Here is a 25,166-nt window from a genome sequence, read left to right on the forward strand (position 1 = left end):
GGTGCCATTGCCTTCTCCAGAGGATCTTCCCGACCCAGGGATTGAACCTGGGTCTCCCGCATTGCAGGCAGATGCTTTACCATCTGAGCCAATGCGTATATTTACATATACATTCTTCTTCATATTCTCTCCCATCATGGTTTATCAGAGGGCGTTGAGCATAGTTCCACGTGCTGTACAGCGGGACCTTGTTTCCTATCCACGTTTTCTAATGAGAAGTCAAAAATGAGGATTAGCTTTGAAAAATAAAACCACTGTAATACACGTCTACGTACATAATGGTTTTCCTAAATCACAATGTTTCACGTAGGTTTCTTTACTGATATATTTGCAGTATCTAAATCACCCTGTATCTTAAATAGTAAAAGTCAGCATTGTTAAATAGACTTTATGAAAGATTCCCTACTTTTAATACCTGCAATAGAGTCTGGATTTCTTTAGCACTTCTAAGGAGAACGACTGTTCAGCCCTATTCAAAAGGTTCAGTCAACATCATCAGTGGAGGTGTAATGTGTCTGAAGGAGAAGGCCAAATAATGCTTCCATGGTGTGGCTCAAGATCAAGACCCACTGAGCAAGTATTAACTTATGGAATCTTAATAGTCACCTCATTGCTGAAGTGGAAAGGAAACCAAGAGGAAACTTAATAATATCAAAAGTTATTTTAAAAGGAGTTCACGTTTGTTTGAAGGGGACTTTGCCTCACACACAATGTCCCCCTTTGTAAAGACCAAGAAACCCGTATTTGTCACACACACACACACACACACACCTTTATAGTTTTCAAAGCATAAATCTTGAGAGCAATCTTCTTTCTCCAGAGATAAAAATCAAAATATTGAAAGTCTTTCAAATAATTACAAAAGGTACCCTCTTATAAACCAAAGACATTTGGAACTTTGGGCTCAGTGCCTATTTAATGAGAATAGGGTCAGTGTGTTGTAATGAATAGAAAACTGATTTTATTGTATTCCATTTGTGTGTCGTGTGGCGACCTATTTCAATATTAGAAAGATCATCTACTAAAAAATGATTTCTGCAGTTATCCGTGTATACAAGTAAAAAATTTCGTTCCTGTTAAATTAACACTTCATTAAAACATCAAACTCAAAGCTCAACAAATACTTTTTATGTTGTGTTCCAGGACAGAAAAAAAAAAAAAATCCAAAATTTAAAGAACAGATCGCCAGTTATTCTAGTCCATCACAGTCAGGTTTCTCAGTTCTGGTTTTCTTTTTTTCTTTTGCTGTGCTCTCTGTCACTGGAAACATCTTAAACCAATTTCAAGGGCTACACCTGAATAAACATGTTGTAAAAGTGTTTATGTATCGAGGTGGGTCAGTTCAAGGTATGGTATTTGGCTGGAACTTCTAATTTCTCTTTTTACAGCAAAAGGGCTGCCAGAAGGAGGAAGTCTGAGCTGAATTAATACATTTGTTACAGTGGAAGTAGAATGGAAACTACTCTGACCACAAATCAAACTGCCTCTTTCATTTATGCCAGTGATAGAGGTTTTCTAAGAAATATAGACTCTGGCATGGAGCCACTGTAAGTTTGCATTTAAAAGAGAAACCCATAGGCTTATTTGTTTAAGGTTTACTGCTCTGATTATTTTGAAGTTCTTTCTCTGCTAGGATGGAGTGGAGTGGCATTTGGGAAGGGAGCGGCTATTTTCACGTTTGTAGGAATGTAACAAGTTTTCCCAATGAGCGATTGTTGAGGACACCAGTGAATGCTGTCTGCATTGACACACATGCATTTTTTCAACCAGTATCTCCACATTTGAAGGACTTCTGTGTCCCTTGCAACAGCTGCACCACCTCACTTAACACAGTCTCGTTTTCTGACGGTAGAAGGTCCCTGCACGATACAAGTATACACAAAAGTGTTTATGCTGCCAAAATAAATTGTGTTAAGAGCAAGAGTTTATTTGCTAAAATGCCACTGATGCCATTTCAGGGACTTGATTTCTTTCTTCCAAGGTGGGTTAGGTCTTATAATGCACTGAAGCTGCTGCACAGTCTTGACTGAATAAATATTTTAAGAAAACTGGCACATCCCTCCAGGGGCAAGGCACAGCCAATCATGCACGTATTTCTAACCACATGATATATTACTCTGAAAAGATTGGTAACTTTTGTATCTGGAGTAGAATTTGTTTTTGCATGAGCTTTGAGTAATTTTCAACTAAATGTACAACTTAAAGTTAAATACTTCATTCTCTCTGGGTAATTTTCACTGAAATTTTTATCGGTCAATAGTTTTCTTTATATATATGCACATACATACATAAAAACACACACACACATATATAATTTTCTGGGATATTTATTTTAAATGAGAAGATCATAACAAGAGTGAATTGTAAAATGTATAACAAATGCCTAACTCCTAAAGTATTTGTGAAATCAAATCAAATAATGCATGGAAACCACTAAGAAAATTGCCTATCACAGAGTCAGAAAGTATCATGGTAGATGCCAGTGGCTGCAGGTGTTGAAAGAGATGGGGAAGGGGGACGGGGACTAGCGTTTAATAGTGACACAAGTTTCAGTTTAGGAAGGTGAAAAATTCAGGACATGGATGATGGTTGGAGTTGCACAACAGTGTGAATGTACTTAGTGCCACTGAACTGTGCAAGGTATGGTTAAAATAGTATATTTTATATTAATATTTTGTGACTTTTATCACAATAAAAATATTAAAAAAGAAAAGAATACCTAGTGTACATAGCAAGTGCTCCAAATGCATTTGATGTTGTTATAGTGATGAGTATTATTTTTGCTTCTCCAATGGGAGAAGCATGTGATCAACATCTACTTCTAGTCTCTAGGGCAGCTGACTTCTCACCCACTATAGCGCAGACCCTGTGCGCACTCCTTTTCTGATAAACACCCACCGCAGTGGACTCAGAAGGGTCTAGGACACAGACTGCTTTAGACTAAGCTCATCTGGAATTTTTCTCCTTTCTGAGCATTTCCAGGCTTGATTTGCATCCTCTGAAATCCTTTCAGTAAACATCATTCAAGTGTGTCCAAGCGCAGAGAAAATTTTGAAGTTTTCATGTTTGCTTCAAAATCCTCTACATAGAGAAAGACCTGGTGCTTAAAGTAAAGCTCCATGCCCAGCAGGGGCCTCTGGAAGGTTCTTTGAAGTGCTTTAAGTGGATCACAGCTTTGTAAAGTTTGCTGGGCACAGGCCCGAAGTGAGGAGGGGTTTATCAACCCTGGAAAGTCTCCAAAGAAGCAGGGAAAAGTAGAAACACCCAGCCAGCTATCCAGCTTTAATCACACAAAGGAAAATTTTAAGGCATTTAATGCAGAAGTGCCTGTAGCTAATATTTCTGAAATCACTGGTTAACACGGACATTTCCAGCCTGATGGTGGTCAAGCCATTTAGAACGTTATCAACTTTCAGGTCTGAGAAAGAGCCCAACAGTGAAGGCCTGGGGGTGTTGTGTGGCTAAAGGGAGATACGAAATGGAAAGCCAAGAATGGATAATCGTCTGTAACAGTACATTTTCCACATTTATGAGATTCTTTGGCCCGCAAATAAAAGGTTCTGATGGTGTTTTCAAACATTTACCTTTTTCCACGGACCCTCTGAGCTCACCCCTCAGCAGCTGAACTTCATCTCTTCTTAATAACCCCAGTGCCCCTTCCTTGGTTCCAGGTCACAGCATCAACGTGAAGTCGGCCGGCCTCGTGGGACGACATGGGCCTCAGTCAAAACAGCCGTTCATGGTGGCCTTCTTCAAGGCGAGCGAGGTACTTCTCCGATCTGTGAGAGCAGCCAACAAGAGAAAAAATCAAAACCGCAATAAATCCGGCTCTCATCAGGACTCCTCTAGAATGTCCAGTGTTGGAGGTAAGATAAAACCAGAGCTGCAGTTCTGCACAGAGAGTTATGGGGTCGTATGTTGCAAATCAAGTAGCCACAGTAAATTTACCCCCTGGTATACCCTCATTTGGTCTATTAAATCATCCAGCCGTGTTTCTCGCATCCCCCAAATGTTTCATTAGCAAATCATTCAGCAATTCATTTTAAAGTAAGTGGGACTTACCTAAATCTGCTGAAAGATGCAATTCAAATTCAAATCAAGCTGGCAATAATAAAATTATTAAATGGCTACATCAACAAAAGCTAGTCCAAACTGAACTCCACAACTTGTGAGCTGACCTTTCCCAGAAATCTCACATATGGATGGGTAACAAGTAAATTCAAAATAAAAATATTCCTTTGGTACTTAAAACAGTACATGTGAATCATGAGCTTAATTTTTCTGCCAAAAGAAGCAGGGTAGATTGTATGGAAATTAAGTTAATATTTATATTCCCATTAATTATTTAGAGAGATGTTATGTGGATAATTTGCTTTGAGTGTGTGTATACATATACATGCTCATATGAAATCAAACAAAATGTTGTAAATGCACAGTTGATCCCACTGTACTTGCAATTTAATCTATTAATTGATAGATAAAAAATACACTTGATCTGAACTTATCTACATGATAAAATCTGAAGTAGTTTAATTATATACTTTGTACCAATGAGTACCTTGTTTAGTTCAGTTGCAAACAAATTTTTATAAGCTGTTCTTAGATGAAAATGATGGCTATTTTATTCCTAGGAATTGTCTTATCTATGAAAAATAAACCTATTTGAAGGAGAAAACTTGCCCTAGAACATCACTAGTTAGTACGAAGTGTTTGTTCATTTGTAAAATGTGTCTTCTTCTGTGTCGATGGCCACCATATGCAGTGTACTTGTGAGGCACCATGAATGAGCTGGTGAACAAAACAGATATGACCTCTGCATAGGTATTTCAGCAAATACGAATGTTTTGCTCTTCCAGAAAGACACATCCACACAGTGTTTGCCATTAATGATTATAAATGAAACAAAAATATATAGAATTTTTTTTGACCCTGGGACTCTTAGCAAAAATACTAAGTGGAATTCACTGGAACCCTCCTAGAGTGAAGGCACAGGAGAAGTGTGTTAGAGAGAAGTCTATTTTATGTATCTAACAACAGAAGCACAAGGAAGGGTTCTATGAAATTGCATTATAGTAAATTACATTCTACACAGAAATCATGCTTTAAAATAATTTTCCATCAAATAAGCTTCACTGTCTTTTTCACTTGAAAGTAAATGTGATATTAGTACCTTATTACAAGGCTATTTTATAAAGATCTTCACAAGATATTTAGTTTGGCAAAAATTTTAATTGCTTAATATGAAAGATGGAGAAAAATAACTTTCTAAGAACTTTTCTTCCTTGTAAATACTAGCCTGTCAAAGTTGTATATTTTTCTTTTCATATAGAATGGTTCTGAAATGGGTTGAAATGTTTTTAATTTAATGTAGCAGATTGCATTAAGAAAAAGATTTGTTAAATCTTGAATAGAACAGTAAATAATTTTTGAGAAAATTTCAAAGGGAAAAGTCACCTGCGTATTATTAGAGCTGGTAATGACTCTGGCAGAGGCATTGAAGCAAATGAAATCATCTAAGTCTTTCTCCCTATTGGTGAAATCTATTTATCTTCCCTTCCTGACCACAGGTAACAAATGTGCTTCTATAACTAGAAATGAATAAAACACACGAAGCAGAAATCACGTAACTTTTCACCAGTTTCCTAACACCATTTAGAGTACAAAATTATTCTAATATAGACCAATATTTTCTTTTCAAAAAGTGTGTCATTGGCACCCATTTCTGTGAAATATGTAGTAGGTGGTTTTGGAACATGTTCATATTTTGATAATAAGAAGAAAGAAAGTAGTTGGTCTGTGTGTATGAGACTTAACCTTTCAATAGGTAGTAATCAAGCAGACGGGAAAAGTTCTCGTAGGATTTGACCCAAAAGACAGGGGTTTAATATAAACATAAAATCTGATACTTAGGAGACTTGAAATGCTAGTGAAATTTTAAAATTATCCATGATTGAAACACTGTGTGAAGATGCTGTAACTAAGAAAGGGGGTCAGTAGGGAGAATGGAGAGATGTATTCGAAGTTTGCTTGGTTGCATTTTTTTTTTGTTTTTGCAAAGTATATTCTCAAATGTTAAAAATCTCCAACAGTGCAGAACCCAGGTCATTCTTGCTGTCTTTACCTCATCCCTTTCTTCTTTCAAAGAGTCCTGTCTTCTGACTTCTTAGTGCCCTTTTACTATTCTGTGCCCCTGTGGGAGAACCTAGAACAGTGTCCAACACAAAACAGCAACTGCACCAACACACATTCAGGAAATTAACATGGTCACCGTCTGGGAGAACTAGCTTCCTTTTTCAGCTGTGCATATATAGAACCACTGCCCGTAGACTTTCTGCCGAAACCCTCTGTCTTTGCTGCTCTTTAGGTTTTTAGCAAGAACTTTGAGCAGACACTTTGTGAGAGATGTTACTTACTTCACAATGAGCCACCACAGTTGATTTTCCTTTGCACTTGGGTTTAGGGGAAAGGAAATGTAGGCAATAGCTGAATATTAACGTTACCACCCTTTGGGTTGGAGAGGCACTAAGTTGATAAGATTTTAAAGCACCTACCAAGAGCAAGATGCTATTTGAAGGACTATATCAGTATGCAAAAACAATAGAGCATTCAAAATTTAAAGTATTTGCAAGGCACAGAGCAAGTTCTTGTTTACTGCAGAACTGCTTGAAAAGGTGCTTATCACAAGCTTGGTATCACGACCACTGGTGCCCTGCCTGCAACTCCCAACTCTGACAAGTGCTATATCTTGCCTAATGGATACAATGTAAAGTCATTCCTCTTGGACAAACATTTTAATCAAAACCAGAAAGAACAATCCATTGAAATTATTTGTTTAGAGTGCATTGTTATATAATTAATACATAATTTTATTTTTTTAAAATAATCACAAATAAAGCTAAAATTCTCCTTTAATCACTTAATTCTTTTAAGATAAGTTATGCTGATATACTGTTATCAACATAATACAAGTACTTCCAAGTTTTTTCCTCCCTATATGCGTCACTTTTGGAGAATATGATTTTATCATGTGTTATATAGATACATATTCTTTTTCAGATTCATTTCTCTTATAGGTCATAATAAGATACTGGCTATCGCTCTCTGTGTGGTACAGTAGGTCCTTGTTATTTATCTGTCTTATATACAGTAGTGTATATCTGCTGATGCCAAACTCCTAATTTCTCTCTCCTCTTCCAGCCCCCTTTGGTAACTATTAGCTTGTTTTCTATATCTAAGTCTGTCTTTGTTTTGTACATAAAGTTAATTTGTATCTTTTTTTTTTTTTTTTTAGGATTCCACATATAAGTGTATCACATAATATTTGTCTTTCTCTGTTTTACTTATTTCACTTGTATGATAGTCTGCAGGTCCATTCATGTTGCTGCGAATGGCATTATTTCATTCTGTTTTATGGCTGAGTAATATTCCATTGTATCAATACATGTTTACTACTTCTTTTTTTATCCATTCACCTCTTGTTGGACATTTAAATTGTCTCCGTGTCTCAATTTTATAAATAGTGCTGCTATGAACACGGGTGCATGTACCTTTTCAAATTATAGTTTTCTCACTCAGAAGTGGGATTGCTGGATCGTATGATAGTTCTATTTTCACTTTTTAAAGAAACTTCCAGACTGTTCTCCATAGTGGGCACCAATTTACATTCTCCCCAACAGTCTAGGAGGGTTCCTATTTTTATGAACTTTTTTAAGAGCAGTTAAGTTCACAATATTGAAAGGAAGGTACATAGATTTCCCATGTACTCCCTACCCCACAAATGCATCGTCTCCTCTGCTATCAACACCACTCACCATGGTGGTGCATTTCTTACCAAAGATGAACCTACACGGACACATCACAATCAACTACAGTCTATGGTTTACCTAATGTTCACTCTTGGTATCATATAGTTGGTCTTATGGATTTTTTAAACAACATATTTCAACCATCTTTCAAATTAGTGACTTCATTTTTTTATACTGCTACAATATATTCAACACTCCTTTTTTTTTTAATTTTATTTTATTTTTAAACTTTACATAATTGTATTAGTTTTGCCAAATATCAAAATGAATCCGCCACTCCTTTTGTCAGAATTTATTTAGTCATGTCACTCTTAAAAAGACATTTTGGCTGTTTTTAAATTGGGGCTTTCAAAATCAATGCTGCAGTAAAAATCCTGCAAGGCTGCACCAGTGAGAATGGTTTTAATCCACATGGTTTTATAGTAATTAACACTAAAAGCTCTGAATATGCAAAATTTTGAAGATCCCTTCTCAAATAATAGTTAGCTTGTTACCTAGATCTAGTTCGATCCATCTTTTTATCTATCTATTCATCTGTGTGTGTGTGTGTGTGTGTGTGTTCACGCGCACACTCAGTTGTGTCTGACTTTGCAACACTATGAAATTGTAGTCCTCCAGGCTCCTCTGTCCATGGGATTTCCCAGGCAAGAATATTGAAGTGGGTTGCCATTTCCTTCTCCGGGGCATCTTCCTGACCCAGGGATAGAACCTGTGTCTTCTGCTTGACGGGTGGATTCTTTATCACTGAGCCACCTGGGAAGCCCCATTCATCTGTACCTTTATCTTTCCTTCTGTCATTTAACCCTGGGTCCACCTCTTAGTAGCTGTGTAATCTTGGACAGGGCATGTTACATCTATTTCTTCATCTGGAAAGTGAGAACATTAATGATACCTGCCTCACAGAATAAAATTACATGAGTTGCAAGGATTAAACGAGTTAATGGGTATAAAGAATGGAGAACACTGTGTATACTTATTCAGGGTTAAACATAATCATTATTACCAAATTATGGTTTGATTTTTCCGAACTGGTGCCTAAAGAGTTCAGACTTTTGCATCCGTACCCATTCCGCTGATCACTTATTGTCAAGTTTCTATCTAGAGAGAATTCTAGAGATGATATGTCTGGGTGTGGTTTATTGCAAAATATTTATTCATTGTTAAATGAATGTGTCACAGTGTGACACAGCATTAACTACATGATCATGCAAGATGGGTAGCATCAGAATCTTGCTTCTGAAAAGGCATTCCCTTAGACAGTGGCAAAGACATGCATGCTAGTAATTATCAGGAGATCAATTCTACTAGAGTAGATACAAGGAAGTGTGGGATCAGTAAGGATAGAGCATGATTCCAATGAGAAAAAATAGATACTTTTCATAAATGGAGGTGAAGTCATTTCAGAACTTATATGCAGTTACAGAACCACATAGCAGTGTCTGATGGCCATGGAGTGCTAGTATTCTTATATGAGAGCGGTGTGATATCAGCTAGAAAGTTATGCAGGGACCAAGTCATAATGGTCAGTAACTGTGGTATTTCCATGCAGGCATTTGGAAAAACGAGTGTCACCATCAGATACGCATTTTTAAAAAGTTCAATTTGGCATCAGAAAGAAGGATGGTATGCCAAAGGGAGAAACTGGATGTCAAAATATGATTAGGAATCTAGTCTAACCCTCTAAGCAATGAAGATTATAGATTGGAGACAAGGGAAGTGGGATCCAAAATACATGGAATGGAGTTAGCAGGACTCCAGAGATGGGTGTGTGAGTGGAATATGTAAGGCGCACGCAGCCTTGAGCCCCAGTGGTTAGATGAAGCACAAGACTCGAAGCTGAGCACAAGTCAGTAAGCTGAGTGCTTACTAGAAACCGGAGTAAGAGAGAAACATTAAGGATGGATCCTCCACTGGGAACATTAGTACTTTAAGTAAAGGCAAAAGAAAAAGAGCAATTCCATCAACAAGGCAAAAGACTCAAGGTCAGAGAGCAAAGAGGAGTCAGGGATGAAGGGTTATCCTAGGCCCAAGTTCCCAGAAAGGATGTTGGGGGAGTACGAGGTACCCAAGAGTGCAGAGGACTCTGATAGGTTAACTAGGCTAGAGGGTGGTCGCTTAAAGGGAGTGTGGACAGATTCAATGTTGGGTAGGAGTGAGAATGAAAGAAAATCAAGAAATGTATTTATTAAATTTTCTGGCTTGAGCCACTAGATCCTATTAACCAAGTAGAAGGAATGGAAAGAGTATGAGGTCAGAAGCCAAAATAGTGAGTTGGAGGCATTTGAGAAACTTTCACGCAGAGACATCTTGCAGGCATTTGGAGACAGGTTTGTGGATGGGTTTTTATGTCAACAAGCTCTAAGGTGAGCACGTCCTCTGCATCATCCACAAAGACACATTGCTGAGCAGAGTCAAGCGAACACACCAGACAGTTATTGTGTTGTGGTGTCTGTTCTGTGTCACACATTTGTACACAAATCCCTACACAAATAAATAACTGTGACTCCTACTGGGTTATGTGTCAGTTCGGTGAGGGGTTCATTGGATGTGGGACTTGAGGATTAAACCAGGGTAGCAGTAGCATTTGAAATGCCTCATCTTTGGGAGTGGTGTTATTTATTTGGGATTTACCATGATTTTCTCTACCCCAAAGGCCATGTCAAAATTTACATTATTGAATACTCCAGTAACACTGCACCTGCCACTTTATAGGCACGTCATGCCTTCATTCATTTGACATTTTCATTTTCTATTAATTAATGAACTCCTGCAGCGTGGAGACTGATGTCTGTGACCTCCCCCAGGGTATTAAGCAAGAGATGTTGATGTCTCTTCCTCTGTTTTGAGACACAGCATCTCGTTCTATTTGGCTAGTTTAAGCTGTTGATTGTTTAAATGTTGAATTCTATTTTGGACTTTTTTTTTCTTCTCTTTTACAGATTTAACTATATTTTATTCCTCAAAGACACTAACACCAGACTTTAAAAAAACAAAGAATCCTGTACCTGTTTGTGGAGTTTTTTGGATATTCTTTTGTGCTCTTCACAGCTTACCTAGCATGTGTCCATTTATCTGGTGGTTTCTTCAGGGACTAGTGGACAAACCATTGAGGCCCTGTGTAGACCTCAGAAGTTTTATTTACCATGCATTTCACTTTTTTCTAACACAAAATGAATTTTAACAAATCAAACTAAGACAAAGGTTAAATTTGTATTATTGAAATGAGAAGGGGGAACGGGAAGAAGGCAGTCAAATAGTATAAACTCCCACTTATAATAGAAATACTAAGGATACAACATGATAAATATAATTAACACTGTTGTATGTTATATATGAATGTTGTTAGAAGAGTAAATCCTAAGAGTTCTTATCAGAAAACAAGAACATCTTTTATTTCTTTAATTTTGTGTATATCCGAGAACACTGTTCAGTAGCTAAGTTGTGTCCGACGCTTTGTGATGCCATGGACTGCACCACGCCAATCTTCCCTGTCCCTCACTGTCTCCTGGAATTTGCTCAAACTCACGTCCGTTGAGTCAATGATGCCATCCAACAGTCTCATCCTCTGTCATCCCCTTCTCCTCCCACCTTCAGTCTTTCCCAGCATCAGGGTCTTTTCCAATGAGTTAGCTCTTCGCATCAGGTGGCCAAAGTATTAGACTTGATCTCCAGCATCGTCCTTCCAGTGAATATTTAGGGTTGATCTCCTTTAGGATGGTCTGGTTTAATCTCCTTGCTCTCCAAGGAACTCTCAAGAGTCTTCTCCAGCACAGTTTGAAAGCATCAATTTTTTGGTGCTCAGCCTTCTTTATGGTCCAATTCTCACATCCATACATGACTACTGAAAAAACCACAGCTTTGACTATATGAACTTTTGTTTGCAAAGTAATGTCTCTGGTTATTAATATGCTGTCTGGATTTGTCATAGCTTTTCTTCCAAGGAGCAAGCATCTTTTAATTTTGTGGCTGCAGTCACTGTCTGCAGTGATTTTGGAGCCTAAGAAAATAAAATCTGTCACTGTTTCCACTTTTTCCCCATTTATTTGCCATGAAGTGATGGGATCAGCCCTGGGATTTCTTTGGAAGGAATGATGCTAAAGCTGAAACTCCAGTACTTTGGCCACCTCATGCAAAGAGTTGACTCATTGGAGAAGACTCTGATGCTGGGAGGGATTGGGGGCAGGAGGAGAAGGGGACGACAGAGGATGAGATGGCTGGATGGCATCACCAACTCGATGGACGTGAATCTGAGTGAACTCTGGGAGTTGGTGATGGACAAGGAGGCCTGGCGTGCTGCCATTCATGGGGTCGCAAAGAGTCGGATATGACTGAGCAACTGAACTGAACTGATGGGACCAGATACCATGATCTTGGTTTTTTGAATGTTGAATTTTAAGCCAGCTTTTTCACTCTCCTCTTTGTCCCTCTTCAATAGGCTGTTTTGTCCTCTTCACTTTCTGTCATTAGAGTTATATCATCTGCATGTCTGAGGTTATTGATGTTTCTCTTGGCAGTCTTGATTCCAGCTTATGATTCATCCAGTCCAGCATTTCCCATGATGTACTCTGCATATAAGTTAAATAAGCAGGGTGACAATATATAGTCTTGACACATATTGACTCCTTTCCCAATTTTGAACCAGTCTGTTGTTTCATGTCTGTTCTAACTATTGCTTCTGGACCTGCATACAGGTTTCTCAGGAGGCAGGTCAGGTAGTCTAGTATTCTGATCCTTTTAAGAATTTTCCAAAGTTTGTTGTGATTCACATAGTAAAGGCTTTAGCGTAGTCAATGAAGCGGATTTCTTTCTTTCTTTTAAAATTTTATTATTATTATTTTTTACTTTACAACATTGTATTGGTTTTGCCATACATCAACATGCATCCACCATGGGTGTACACGTGTTCCCCATCCTGAACCCCCCTCCCACCTCTGTTGGTTTTTCTATGTATCCAGTGGATGTTTGGCAGTTTGGTCTCTGGTTCCTCTGCCTTTTCTAAACCCAGCTTGTTCAGCTGTAAGTCCTTGATCATGGATGTTCACTAAACTTACTGTGGTGATCATTTCACGATGGATGTAAGTCAAACAATTATGCAGTACATCTTAACGTTGTACAGTGCTGTATGTCAATTACATCTCAATAAAACTGGAAGAAAAAATAATCAAATAGCTTGTAAAACATAAATTTGCATTTTTTTCCAGAAATTGATCATAAACAAATTGGCAACAAGTATTTAACAATAGTCACTGTTTTGGCACTGGTTTCCAATATTATTGCCATTAACAGGCAAAACAGAAATACTGTCTGTGGTACCTGCCTCGTGGTTGAGGAATGCTTTTCTAGTGTTGGCTGTGACTTCAGAATGTGTAGCAGTTTCTGGTGACACTCTTGAATTCTAGGCAGGTTTGTCAAGAGCAGCGTCATGTCCAGCTCATTGTCATATTTGAAGGGTTGCCGATCAATGTTTTTAAAAAATATAAATCTAATTTCTTTGCCTTTCTTCTCAGAGGTTTTTCTGCCAACCATTTAGTAAAGCTAACTACAGACTTTGCTGGTTTGGGTACAACATTTACTCAGTATCCATTAATTTTTATTTCTGACCAACTAAGCATATGGTCCAAACGCTCTATGAAATCAGACTCTTGGAACCAGATTCTGTTATAAATTTCATTGCTCGTTACCTTTATGTGATGTTGCAGTATATACATCACTTAGCCTGCATGAAAAGCTGCATAGATGGAACAGATCTATTTTGACTTTTAAGTTTTACTTTCTTTTTTTATAAACACAGAATTCAAATGGCCATAGACATAGTTATAGTTTTTCACATATACTCAGATGTGTTATTGGATATAAGGTCTTTATTCACATTCAATGGTTTTTATTAAGACAAGGATGGATGAATAAATATTCCCATGACTGTCTGATGCAGGATTTGGCAAAATAAGCCATTGCCTGTTTTTGTATGACCTAACAATGGTTTTTACATTTTTAGATGTGTAAAAAACACTTAGAATAATATTTTGTTTCATGCAGAAATCATGTGAAATTCAAATTTTAGGACCCATAAGCAAAGTTTGTTTGAAATACAGTCACATCCATCCTTTTATCAATACATCCTAAATCCTGCGTTCATGCTACTGGGGCAACGCTGAATCATTGTGAAGGAAACCCCGTAGCCTGAAATATATATTATCTGTCCTTTTTGAGGAAAAATAAATTGCTGTCCCTTGCTCTAATGCATAGCTGACACTTTAAAATTTTTATTTATTTATTTTAAATATCAAGAAGTTTATCTAGTCAAACTAATACCAGACTTGAGTTATTCCTTTTTCCTAAAAATGATATAATATTCAAACTTATCCATTTCATGGTATTATACTTATTGTACTTTATGCTCCTTCATTGCTTGGGCAAAGTTAATTTTTTTTGCTATTTCAATTAAAAGTTTACCCAAAGAAGAGGAGTGCTAAATGCTCAATTTCCTCCATTTTCTGTCATTATCTATATATTTATTTTTTTCAGATCTTTTAGTTTATTGTTAATAAAACAGTGAGCATCTTAAGGACAGAAATTGTATTCATTCTCCTGTGCTCAGTGTTGGCATGTAGTTGCTTACTAAATGTAGTTAGTGCATGAATGATTGTATGCATGCATGAACAAAGTGTCAGAGTTTCCTTGCTCAAGTTTTCTATGTTTTCTTTGACTGATGTGTTTTTATGATAGGAATTTTTTAAAATTTATTTTTAATTGAAGGATAACTGCTTTACAATATTGTATTGGTTTCTGCCATACATAACATGAATCAGCCATAGGTATACATATGTCCACTCCCTCTTGAACCTTGTTCCCACCCCACCCCATCCCACCCCTCTAGGTTGTCACAGAGCTCCGGTTTGAGCTCCCTGAGTCACAGCAAATTCCTACTGGCTCTCTGTTTTACATGGTTTAATGAAGGTAGTCACACATAGGAATAACACTGGTCTAGAAGTAAAAGGATTTCTGCATTCAGATTTAATCATTACCTTCTTTGCTAGACTCACATTAATTAAATAATTAGCTGATGTCACTATGAAAGGCAGATGACAGGATCTGTTAAGACAGGTCTTTTAGATCTTTGATGTGACTTCATTTTCATTAGAGGTTGAGGATAATTAAACTGGAAGGTGACACCTTACAACAGGCTGCTCTTTATAGCAAACTTCTATGTTGATTTGCCAGAGACAACTGTCAGATGAAAGTAGTATTTATTCCTAGAAGAAAACATTAGCTGTCTTCTTTAAAAATAAATTATTTCGCAGTTCCCATCACCCTAAATTTTTTCCTCTTTCATTTTTTTGCATTGGAAATAATTAAAATGGGTTCCATTATAAAGCATGACTAGACATTTTCTGTAATGGTCTGTTTTTCTTTTGTATTTTACTTTATTCCAGATGCAAGTGGAATTCTTAATTTTTTTCAACAATTATCAAAGGTTATGGATTTTTCAGATTATATTCCAAAATAAGTTACAGAAAGTGTGTATTTCCTTTGCTTCAAGCCATTCCTGGAACATTCTGAAGCATCCATTCTTCAGTTCCTAATTATTTAGTATCTACTGTGTGCCAGGCCCTGTTTCTGACATTTGGGGTATCAGAGAACCAAATGGAGCCAGGCAAGATATTTACCCCTAGAGAGCTGACACTCTATTCTAGAGGGAAGAAACAGACAAGAAATGGTGTACATGGTGAACGAGTAAGTGGTGTAACATATTAAGGGATGGTAAGCAAAATGGAAAAAAAAAATCAGAGCAGGAGGGGTGAGAAATATGAGAGCAGGGGTTAGGATATGAAACAGGGGAGTCAGTGAAGGCTCTGTTGACAAGATGATGCTTAAGAGCTGAGGAAGCTCTGAGCGTTGGCTAAGTAGATATTCAGGGGAAGAGCATTGCAGGGAAGGGTGGGGTTGTTGAGAGTAAAGGAACTAAGGTGAGAGAAAGCAGACCTGTGTGCAAAACAGCGCAGAGGCTGTTTGGAGTAGAGTGAAGGAGAGCAAATGGGCCAGAGGGTGATGGGGCTGGATCACGTAGAACCTTGGGAGCCTTGATGATGCAGGAACCACTGTGAGACATTATGCTGGAGCGTGACGCTTGGTCCACTTGGCTGCGTTGATGGGATGGGGACAGTGCAGAGCAGGAGGAATAGCAGCGAGCATGTGGCAGTGATTCAGGAAAAAGAGGATAGCAGCGTGGACCAGAGCCAGTCATGGAGCTGGTGAGGGTGGCTGAGTTTCAAATGAAGGTAAAATGAGTAAGGATTTCCTGACAGATTGGTTGTGGAGGTGAGAGGCCAGAGTATGTTTTGACTACAGTGTTTGTTTTGCCTGGGAAGTTGCTCGCAGTCATCTGCAGGTGAAATTGGTCTGGGGGTGGGGGGCAATCAGCAGCTCCACTTTGGGGATCCTGAGTTTAAGATACATATTAAGATAACATGTACTCTGGAACATCCCAGTTGGTACTTTCCCAGTGCCTGCCTTGTGAAAGAATACAAAACATAGTGTTTGAATATTTTATATGCTTAAGTATAGTAAGCACAACTGCGGTTTGAGTTAGTTAATGAATGAGCACTCACTGAGTGGCAGGTATCAGGCTACTGTTGTCATAACACAAAGGACCCAACCTGATCCTCGTCCGGACCCCTCAAGGTCTGCATTTTACAGAAGCAGAAACTCAGCACAAGTGACTTGCTTGAAGTTCACATAGTTAGTAAGTGGCTTTCGCTTTGAGATTCAAACTCATGTTCTACAACTTCAAATACAGATTCCTTTTGACTTTATAAGTGACCTCACAAAAGAAATATTAATATACCCGATAGACTGCCATTTGTTGACAATCTGATTTTCACCTTCAGATTATAACACCAGTGAACAAAAACAAGCCTGTAAAAAGCATGAACTCTATGTGAGTTTCCGGGATCTGGGATGGCAGGTAAGAATGGTCGGTCAAATTGGTTGCTTCTTTTCTGCTTTGTATCAATCCTAAATCTCTTTTAATCTTTGTAATCTTTCCTATACAGCAGCCAGTTATTTTTTATAATTTATTTTATTTTTTATTGGAGTATCATTGCTTTACAGTGTTGTCTGCTGTTAAAATAACGTGGATCAGTTATCTGTGTACCTGTATCCCCTCCCCCTGCCCTCCTTCCCACCTGCCCCCAGTCTCACCCTCTGGGTCATCACGGAGCACCGAGCTGAGCCCCACTCACTCCCTGTTCTACAGATGGTAGTGAACATACGGCTGTGCTGCTCTCTCAATTCGTCCCACCTTCTCCTTCCCCTGCTGGGTTCACACACCCTTTCCCTACATCTGTGTCTCTATTGCTATCCTCAGGAACAGGCGCATCTGGACCATCTTTCTAGATTCTGTATATAGATACTTGTTTTTCTCTTTCTGACTTCACTCTGTATAACAAACTCTCGTCCATCCACATCACTGCAAATGACCCAATTCTGTTTCTTCTTCTGGCTGAGTACTGTTCCACTGTATATATGTACCACATCTTTATCTATTCATCTGTCAATGGACATTCAGATTGCTTCTATGTCTTGGCTATTGTAAACAGTGCTGCAATGAACATACCAATTATTTTTGACATTGACTGTTCCATATAAGGATTATCCACATCATTTTTATTTCTGCATTATCCTTTCACTATTGAAACATAATTAATAGAGTTTATGGTAAAAAAAATTATGCTGAAGAACAAATGCAACCTTAGAAAGTGAAAAAAAGAAGCCCTGTTGTTTAAATATACCCAAATTTCCATTTTAGTTCCCATTTTTCAGATTAACTCAAGCAATTTCCATTTGCCTCCTACAGTCACAAATTATTGGTATAGGAAGTAGAATCCTTGACTCTGTCTGTGGTAAGTTAGACGTAGAGAAAAAATTTTTTCTTTTACTTAGAAATCATATTGCTGTGTTTTACATAAGCTTCACAAACAGTGAGGAGGAAGATTTAACCACAGTAATTTTCATATGCCAAAAGAGTTTAAATTAAATTGTTAGATTATTCCATTACAATGGATCCTCAGAATAGAAGCTATTATATTGAGAAGTGATAGTCACATGTGAGCATTTTCAACTTTATGATAAACCTTCAACATTAATTGTTCAATAATTTTACATCAGTGACAAGTTTTATATCTCTGGGAAAAAAAAATCAGGGCCACCATCTGAAGTGCCAATGTTTTAGCTTCCTAAAATCTTTCGTATACAATGCTTAGGATTTTTCTCCAACTCATTTCTTCTGAAGAGACTATAAAGTTGACACATGATTGGAAAGAAAAACAGGACAAGGAACAAATCTTAGCGCCTTAAGAGGTTGTCAAGCTTCTAAAGCAGGACTGAGTTATTAAGAAGTAATGAGAATTATCTCAATTAAGTTTATTCTTCTTTTCCTTTCTGGTTCAGTTGAACTTTGCAGAGTTCATCATTTCCTGTTTAAACAATATTTAGAATGCTATTTCACGATTGCAGCTTTATTCATGAATATATGGGCTAATACAGGCTAGGAATATCTTATGTAGTGACCTCTGGGAGAAATTACAGAGGACAATTCCTTGTGAAAATATTTATACTTTTGTTGTAAACTTTAGCTTAATCATAAATTAAAGGCTTTGGGGGAGCCTGTCTTATTAGAATAATTGTTGGACCAAAAAGAGAAACCAATCCAGAGTATTTAATTTAATATTATATTATATTGAATTATATTAATTATATTTAAGTATTCTGTAAGAATTGTTTTTCTGTGCTTTTATGTTGGTGATATTATTTCTTCTGCTTTCGTGCATTTTTAGGACTGGATTATAGCGCCAGAAGGATATGCTGCATTTTATTGTGATGGAGAATGTTCTTTTCCACTCAATGCCCATATGAATGCCACCAATCATGCCATAGTTCAGACTCTGGTAAGTTTTCTTTTGGTAGAATAGAAAGTGGTTTATGATGCAAGCTTCTTATAAAGTTACTTTAAAGAAAAGCATCTATTTGGAGTTAAAAATGCATTTTCTTCTCTTCTCAAACTCCTAACGTAAAAATTGTGCCAGAGTAAGAAATGTGGATATAGTCAGGAAATTCAGGCTGCTCTAAAGAAAAATCCTAATTCCAAAATGAGGAAAGATTCAGCAAGGAAAATTGGAGCAATCACACAAAATGGTATTTTGCACTGATTTCTTCAGTAGACAATATGATTAACCACGCAGGGGCTGTTTCTAACCTAACCATTCATTAGCAGTCATTACAAAAACTTTGAATAATAGCTGTGCTGAATTTCATCTGAGGGCTTTTAAACTCCTTGTTTAAGAATGTTCCATAACATACTTTGGTATCATGGAAGCTCTTCAGTGTAGAATACAAGTAGATTTGTTTCCTTTTTTTTTGATATCTTTTTCATTTATAATCATTAAGGTGGAAATTAATCTTCATTTCTTCCCTCCCATACTTAGGAATGTAAGTGATTTAATCTCTACTAATATAGGCTAATTTTTATGAAGGAGATAATGAAATGTTAATCTCATGGTCTCTCAGTGATTGTACTTATCTTATGAGCTCAGGAAAACCCTTGAGAGTCCGACTCCAACATCCGTACCTTTTAATGTGATGGGGGAGCGGCCTCTGGCAGACGAGGAAGAGGTTCTAGAAGATGCATAGGCTGTGTGATGTGACCCCACATCAAAACTGGGTTCACAGGAGCATTTCAACTATAAGTAATCAGGACAGAAGGAAGAGAACAAATAATTTTGGAATCAAGACACTGATGGGAATAGAGTTATTTGGTAGATAACAGTAGGAGAGCAGGAGCTGTAGAAAAAAAAAATCTATCTTTGTGGGTAAAGCTTATTTATGACCAACAGAAAGAGCAGCTATTAGAATGTGTGAAGAGTTGACTCTTCAGAAGGTTATCTTCTTTTGAAATTTATTGAAAAGTTAAAGTTGATGGAAATAACATCCCAGTTCCCTTCTGAGTAAGAATGGTGTATACACCTTGACGGATGAAATCCTTGACTTGACGTTTTGTTGGCATCTTACTGACCTCAGAGGCACTAGCGGATAGCTAGACCACAGAGATGCACCTCTGTGGCAACTAGAACATAGATTTTGTTAAAGACTTTGGAAATAACCTTGAAGTAGAGTGGAAGCAGAGAACTAAAACAAATATGTATTTTGAAAGGTAGTCACTTATAAATATTCTTTTCTCCCCCAAGTTTGAAGAGATTTATTTCAGAATACAATCATGTAAAATTATCAAGTTGCTTTTTAATAATGAATGGAAAACATTTGCTCATATCTATCCTTCCCTACACCCTAAATTTCTTTAATATATCATACTCAGCAAACTTATAGGTGTGGGGAGAAACTATTATTTCTTCCTTGATTGCAAAATTTATATAAATTGAAAGAAAACCTTAGGTTGCTACAGCTCTTATTTCACTGTCTAAAGTGAAGAAATGGAGTCTAAATTTCAACCAGCATTTTCTTTCATGCTTGCTTTGTGCTGCCAATGCCATAGAAATATTCTTCTTTTTGTTGATTTTTGACCAATGAGCCTCCCATATGCAAGTATAGAGTCAATTCCTAGGGGTATTTTAAGTTTTGATATGTCCATGCTATGTCTATGATATGTTTTTATGCTATCCATAAAAATAAGCACTTCTTTAACAAATTTTATTTCGGTTTTTTTTTTTTTTTTTTTTTGCCTGCCCTGGGTGTGCACTGCTGCAGTTGGGTTTTCTCCAGTTGCATCAAGTAAGGGCTGCTCTCTAGCTGCGGTGCTCAGGCTTCTCATTCTGGTGGCTTCTCTTGTTGCAGAGCGTAGGTTCTACGTGCATGGACTTTAGCAGTTGCAGTGTGCAGGCTTAGGTACCCTTGGCATGTGGAATCTTCCCAGACCAGGGATTGAATCCCTGTCCCTTGCTTTGGCAGGTTGATTCTTAACCACTGAACCATGAGGGAAGCCCTATAAGCACGTCCTGATATATGGTATCAGTGTTGGAGCAGGGAGAGCAGGTATGCAGCATAAGAAAAGTTGTTATATTCAGATGTCCTCCAGTAAGATGAATGTCTGGGGGTCCAGCCTTCTATCAGCTGAAAGCCCGTTGCAGAGAGAAGGATGCTTCCATTTCATGCCTTAGAGGAAGAGCCCTCCTCACTGTCCATCTGTAGGGTCACAGATGAACACAGCCACTATTTATAGAGAAATGCCACTTAATTTCCCAGAAATTAAGCTCTTTGTACTGTCATTTCAATGACTCAGAGAGCTTTCGCTGTTTCCTTAGATATGCATCTAACACATCCAAGTTCGCTCAGGCTCTGCAAAGCTTAATTATTGAAAAACCTCTGTCAAATACCCCTATCTCTCTCTTTTTTTTTTCTTTTCTTAAAAATAAATATATAATTACATACTGTCAGCTTTTAGGACTGTAGTCTAGAAGGCAGCGTCTAAAAACAAACATTTTTTAAATCGCTGACACGGACTTGGAACAGGCCCCTCGTCTGTATCGCTGTCCTGGGATGTGGAGCATAAGTCATCACAGAACTTGAAGGGAACATGGGAAGTTCGGTGTTTCTGTTTTTTTTTTTTTTTTTTCCTGGCATTGTGCATTCTGTTTATTTTGTGATGGACATGAAACAAGAACACAGGCACATTTGTTGTTAAAGGAAAGCAGGTTTGTGGCGAACACGTTTGAGACATGATGGAAGAACAATCTCATTTTTTTTCAGAACAATGGCTGGGTGAGGTGATCCTTGAAGCAGGGGGTTATCCATCCATCACGGGTGAGGGGGTTGAGGAGGATAAAGCCAAGGAGGGCTTCAGGCTGCCTCTGAAATTTGGAGAACCATCCAGCTTGCAGCTTTGTGAGGTCTTAGGAAATTTCACGTCCGTGTCGGATCACCTCATTTTTCCTGCCATGTCTGTCCATAGGCAGGACTCCTATATCATTTCAGCCAGGAGGGTTTGCAGCCAAGATTCTAAGAGCTGTATTTTCTCTTTGTCGATCCCCGAGGACTCTGCAGTGGGACTTCCCATAAACTCCTCTGGGGGAAGGGCCAGGGTAGGCGGGTGGAAAGGGGGAACTGAGTTCTGGCTCCTTCTTTGATTGTTGAAGATCAGAGGTAAACGTGCCAGTTTGCAGAAAATGAGAACAAATCCTTTACTTAAGCATTTCACTGTCCATGTTTCAGCTACCTTTTCAGGCTTTGTAGGGGGAGAGGTAGGGATGTATATTCAAGTTGTAACATATCTAGGCTTCTTTCTTCTGATTGAACTTAGCTTGATTTTGGGCACTTGTCTAGGGGAGAAAGCAAGTCAAAGGATGCTAAACTCTGGCCAATCTGGTAAAACATTATGGGGAGAAGAGTTGAAATCATTGCTTTAAAGCAAGTATTGGATTTTTACCTGCAGTTTATTTTGCTGTGATTTTTATGCTTCCTTTACCAAAGGAAATGCAGAATTTGCATGCTTTTAATTTTATTGTTAAACATGCGTTGATTTATTGTTTAGTTATCCTTTTACGAATAATTCTTAGATCCAGATCTTTCTACAGTCGAGTGCTGTGGCTTTGTTGATTTTGCATTCGTAACTTACGTGTTTCTCATGAAGTACCTAGAAGTGGCCATTTTAACTAAAAGCAGCCCAGTCCTAGTTACCATGTTCTTTCCTCCAGGAAAATTTCCACTGAATATTCCATAGAGAGAGTTTTCCTTCCTTGGTAGAATGTTTTTCAAAGCCCCAACATGTAATTAGAACCAGTGGGTCGAGTCTAGGTGTTAATACTTAAGGATACACATCCTTCACTACCAGCTCCCAGCTCACCTCACCATGGAGCAAAAATAGAAGAGAGGGAGGTAACTTAAGAGAGTGCCTGATCGTCAGTGATAAAACAAGAATGTCACCTTAAAACTGCAGACAAAATATCTATTTTATTTCTTAAAAAGTAAAACCTTTTCTTCCTCCCACCCAACCAGGTTCACCTGATGTTTCCTGACCACGTACCAAAGCCTTGCTGTGCGCCAACCAAACTAAATGCCATCTCTGTGTTGTACTTTGATGACAGCTCCAATGTCATTTTGAAAAAGTACAGAAATATGGTCGTGCGTTCGTGTGGTTGCCACTAATAGTGCATAATAATGGTAATAAGAAAAAAGATCTGTATGGAGGTTTATGACTACAATAAAAAATATCCTTTCAGATAAAAGGGGAATTTAATAAAATTAGTCTGGCTCATTTCATCTCTGTAACCTATGTACAAGAGCATGTATATAGTCACTTTTATTTATTTAAAGGTATATATTCTCTTTTGTGGATGCCTTTGCAGTAAAATGTATTTTAGCTCACTTCATTATGCAAAAAATTGCCCAGTCTAATTTTTAATAGGATATGCTGAGTCCAATTCAATTCAATATTTTTAATGTAATTTTTATACGATTTTCTGAAATTAGACAGAACTCCTTTGACTGTTAAGTATTGTTGAAGGAAGCTGAATGCATTTGGTTATGCTGTGCCAATGTAAACTGATAGGATATTTATTGATATTTAGAATGAAACTTAAAAAAATAACCAGCCCCAAAAAAAAAAATGCTTGGAGGAACACAATTTTTCTTTGAGAGTTTCTGCTTCATTAGATAAAGTGAAATGTTGAGCTCGATTTGAGTAAATAAACGGGAGCAGAACACAGAAGCTGAAAGATTGCACGTAATTGTTGTAACTGTTTGCTTGAACAGAATTGGTTTAGCTGTAGGAAAGCGTTCCTTCTTGGCTCACCGGTTGTAGATTTTGCAAAGAGCTCAAAGCTTCAGGAATTCTGTGGAGACAGACTTGAGCCTGTGTCCATAATTTTCCAAGTTAACACTAAAAAAGCGTAGTACAACCTTCTTACCTCAAATAAATCATGTCTGCCTATTATCTAGAACACTACTACTGCAGTGTTTTTTTTTTTTTTAGATTTAAAAACAGTCCAAAATAAAGAAACATTTACACGTGCTCCCCTTCCCTCCCCTCAGATGAGAGTCACTGCATGCATAAAATATACCCGAGCAAAGCGACCGACAGAGCCGCTTTCTGTAGCTCTCTTTTATAACTGAGTTTGCTGATTGATGTGATGCAAGGGATTTTATTTAGGGTAAAAGCACTGAAACTCAACTGGAGGAAATTACCCCAAATCCCAGAATGGCTTTGACAGAATTGCCATTTCGAAAGAACAGCTGAAATCCATTTTTCATATCTTGGAGAATGAGCTCATTGAAAACCTTATTTTGGAGGGGGATTTTGTAAACCTTCCTCCAAGCACAAATAATTCCAAGTGGGAAGGTTCTGTTGCGTGTATGTGCCTGTGTGTTCTTCCCTCTGAAATTAATTTATTTTCTCTCTGTTTCTCTCTCTGCCTTTTAAGGCTTGTCTTTAACCCACTGACTTTTGGAAGAATGACATTTAGTGCATAAGTTGCTATTTATGTGGGCTCCACGGCTAGGATTATTTACAGTTCATCTAAAATACTCATAAAGCATCATTTATTAATCACCCTTTTGGACTTTTTAAGTAAAACTTGTATCAAAAATAGCTTAAAAATGTTATGGGTTTGTTCATGATTCAGGAATATTGCAATGTTGTTTTAAAATACAGATTATCTTAAAGTAAACTTGATAATAACTCTATTGGGGGTACATTAAGTAATATATTTTTGAATTAATGGTATACCATTATAAGAATAAGAAATGAAAGTCTATTATATTATTCTTTAAATGTGCTGTTTAAATATATTTCTATGTTTTAAAATATATTAAACTTGTGATGCTAGTTTCTATTGTGGTTCTTGATTTGGCTTTTTATTTTTTTAAGAGGAATACAAAATATAAGTATGTCCTAAATGAGACTCTAAGCATATCAGATCTAAAATGTTTGTGGATTACATGATTTTAATCACCAAAACTAGTTTTTGTGTTGTTGATAAGTAACTAACTATTAAATGAGCAAAGAAACCATCCATGAGTTAAATATTTTCTTAATCTGTTCCAACAATACGGAAAATTTTTAAATAGCAAAAAAATAAATGATTAGGGTGGGAATTGACCTTATTTATTCTCTTTCATTTAAGAAGGGAGATATTTAGCATGAGTATTTTTATATTTTCTCAAAATATGTATGCATATATATATATATATATATAATATCTGCGCATATGGTCAGTCACTTTATTTTCAAATAACTGTTAGAGAAAATGCTTAGTATTACTTTGAATACTCAAACTATTACAAGAAATCAGAATAATTTGGTCTGTTTTAACAGGATCCAAACTACTCAGGTCTTTTTGGCTAGTTATGCATTGA

General features: G+C 37.3%; 1 protein-coding gene across 1 annotated transcript in view; it reads left to right on the forward strand.

Moving 5' to 3' along the window:
* The window catches only part of BMP5 (bone morphogenetic protein 5), a 141,758-nt gene extending 116,937 nt beyond the window's left edge, over window positions 1-24,821 (forward strand). Inside the window, exons 4-7 of the mRNA XM_061397809.1 lie at window positions 3,672-3,866; window positions 16,694-16,770; window positions 18,641-18,751; window positions 22,809-24,821. Coding sequence (XP_061253793.1) covers window positions 3,672-3,866; window positions 16,694-16,770; window positions 18,641-18,751; window positions 22,809-22,958 — 533 coding nt within the window. The 3' untranslated portion in view covers window positions 22,959-24,821. The remainder of the gene's footprint in view (window positions 1-3,671; window positions 3,867-16,693; window positions 16,771-18,640; window positions 18,752-22,808) is intronic.
* Window positions 24,822-25,166: the final 345 nt, after the last annotated feature.

This window comes from Bos javanicus, chromosome 23 (assembly GCF_032452875.1).
Source record: "Bos javanicus breed banteng chromosome 23, ARS-OSU_banteng_1.0, whole genome shotgun sequence".
NCBI classification, from domain to species: Eukaryota; Metazoa; Chordata; class Mammalia; order Artiodactyla; family Bovidae; genus Bos; species Bos javanicus.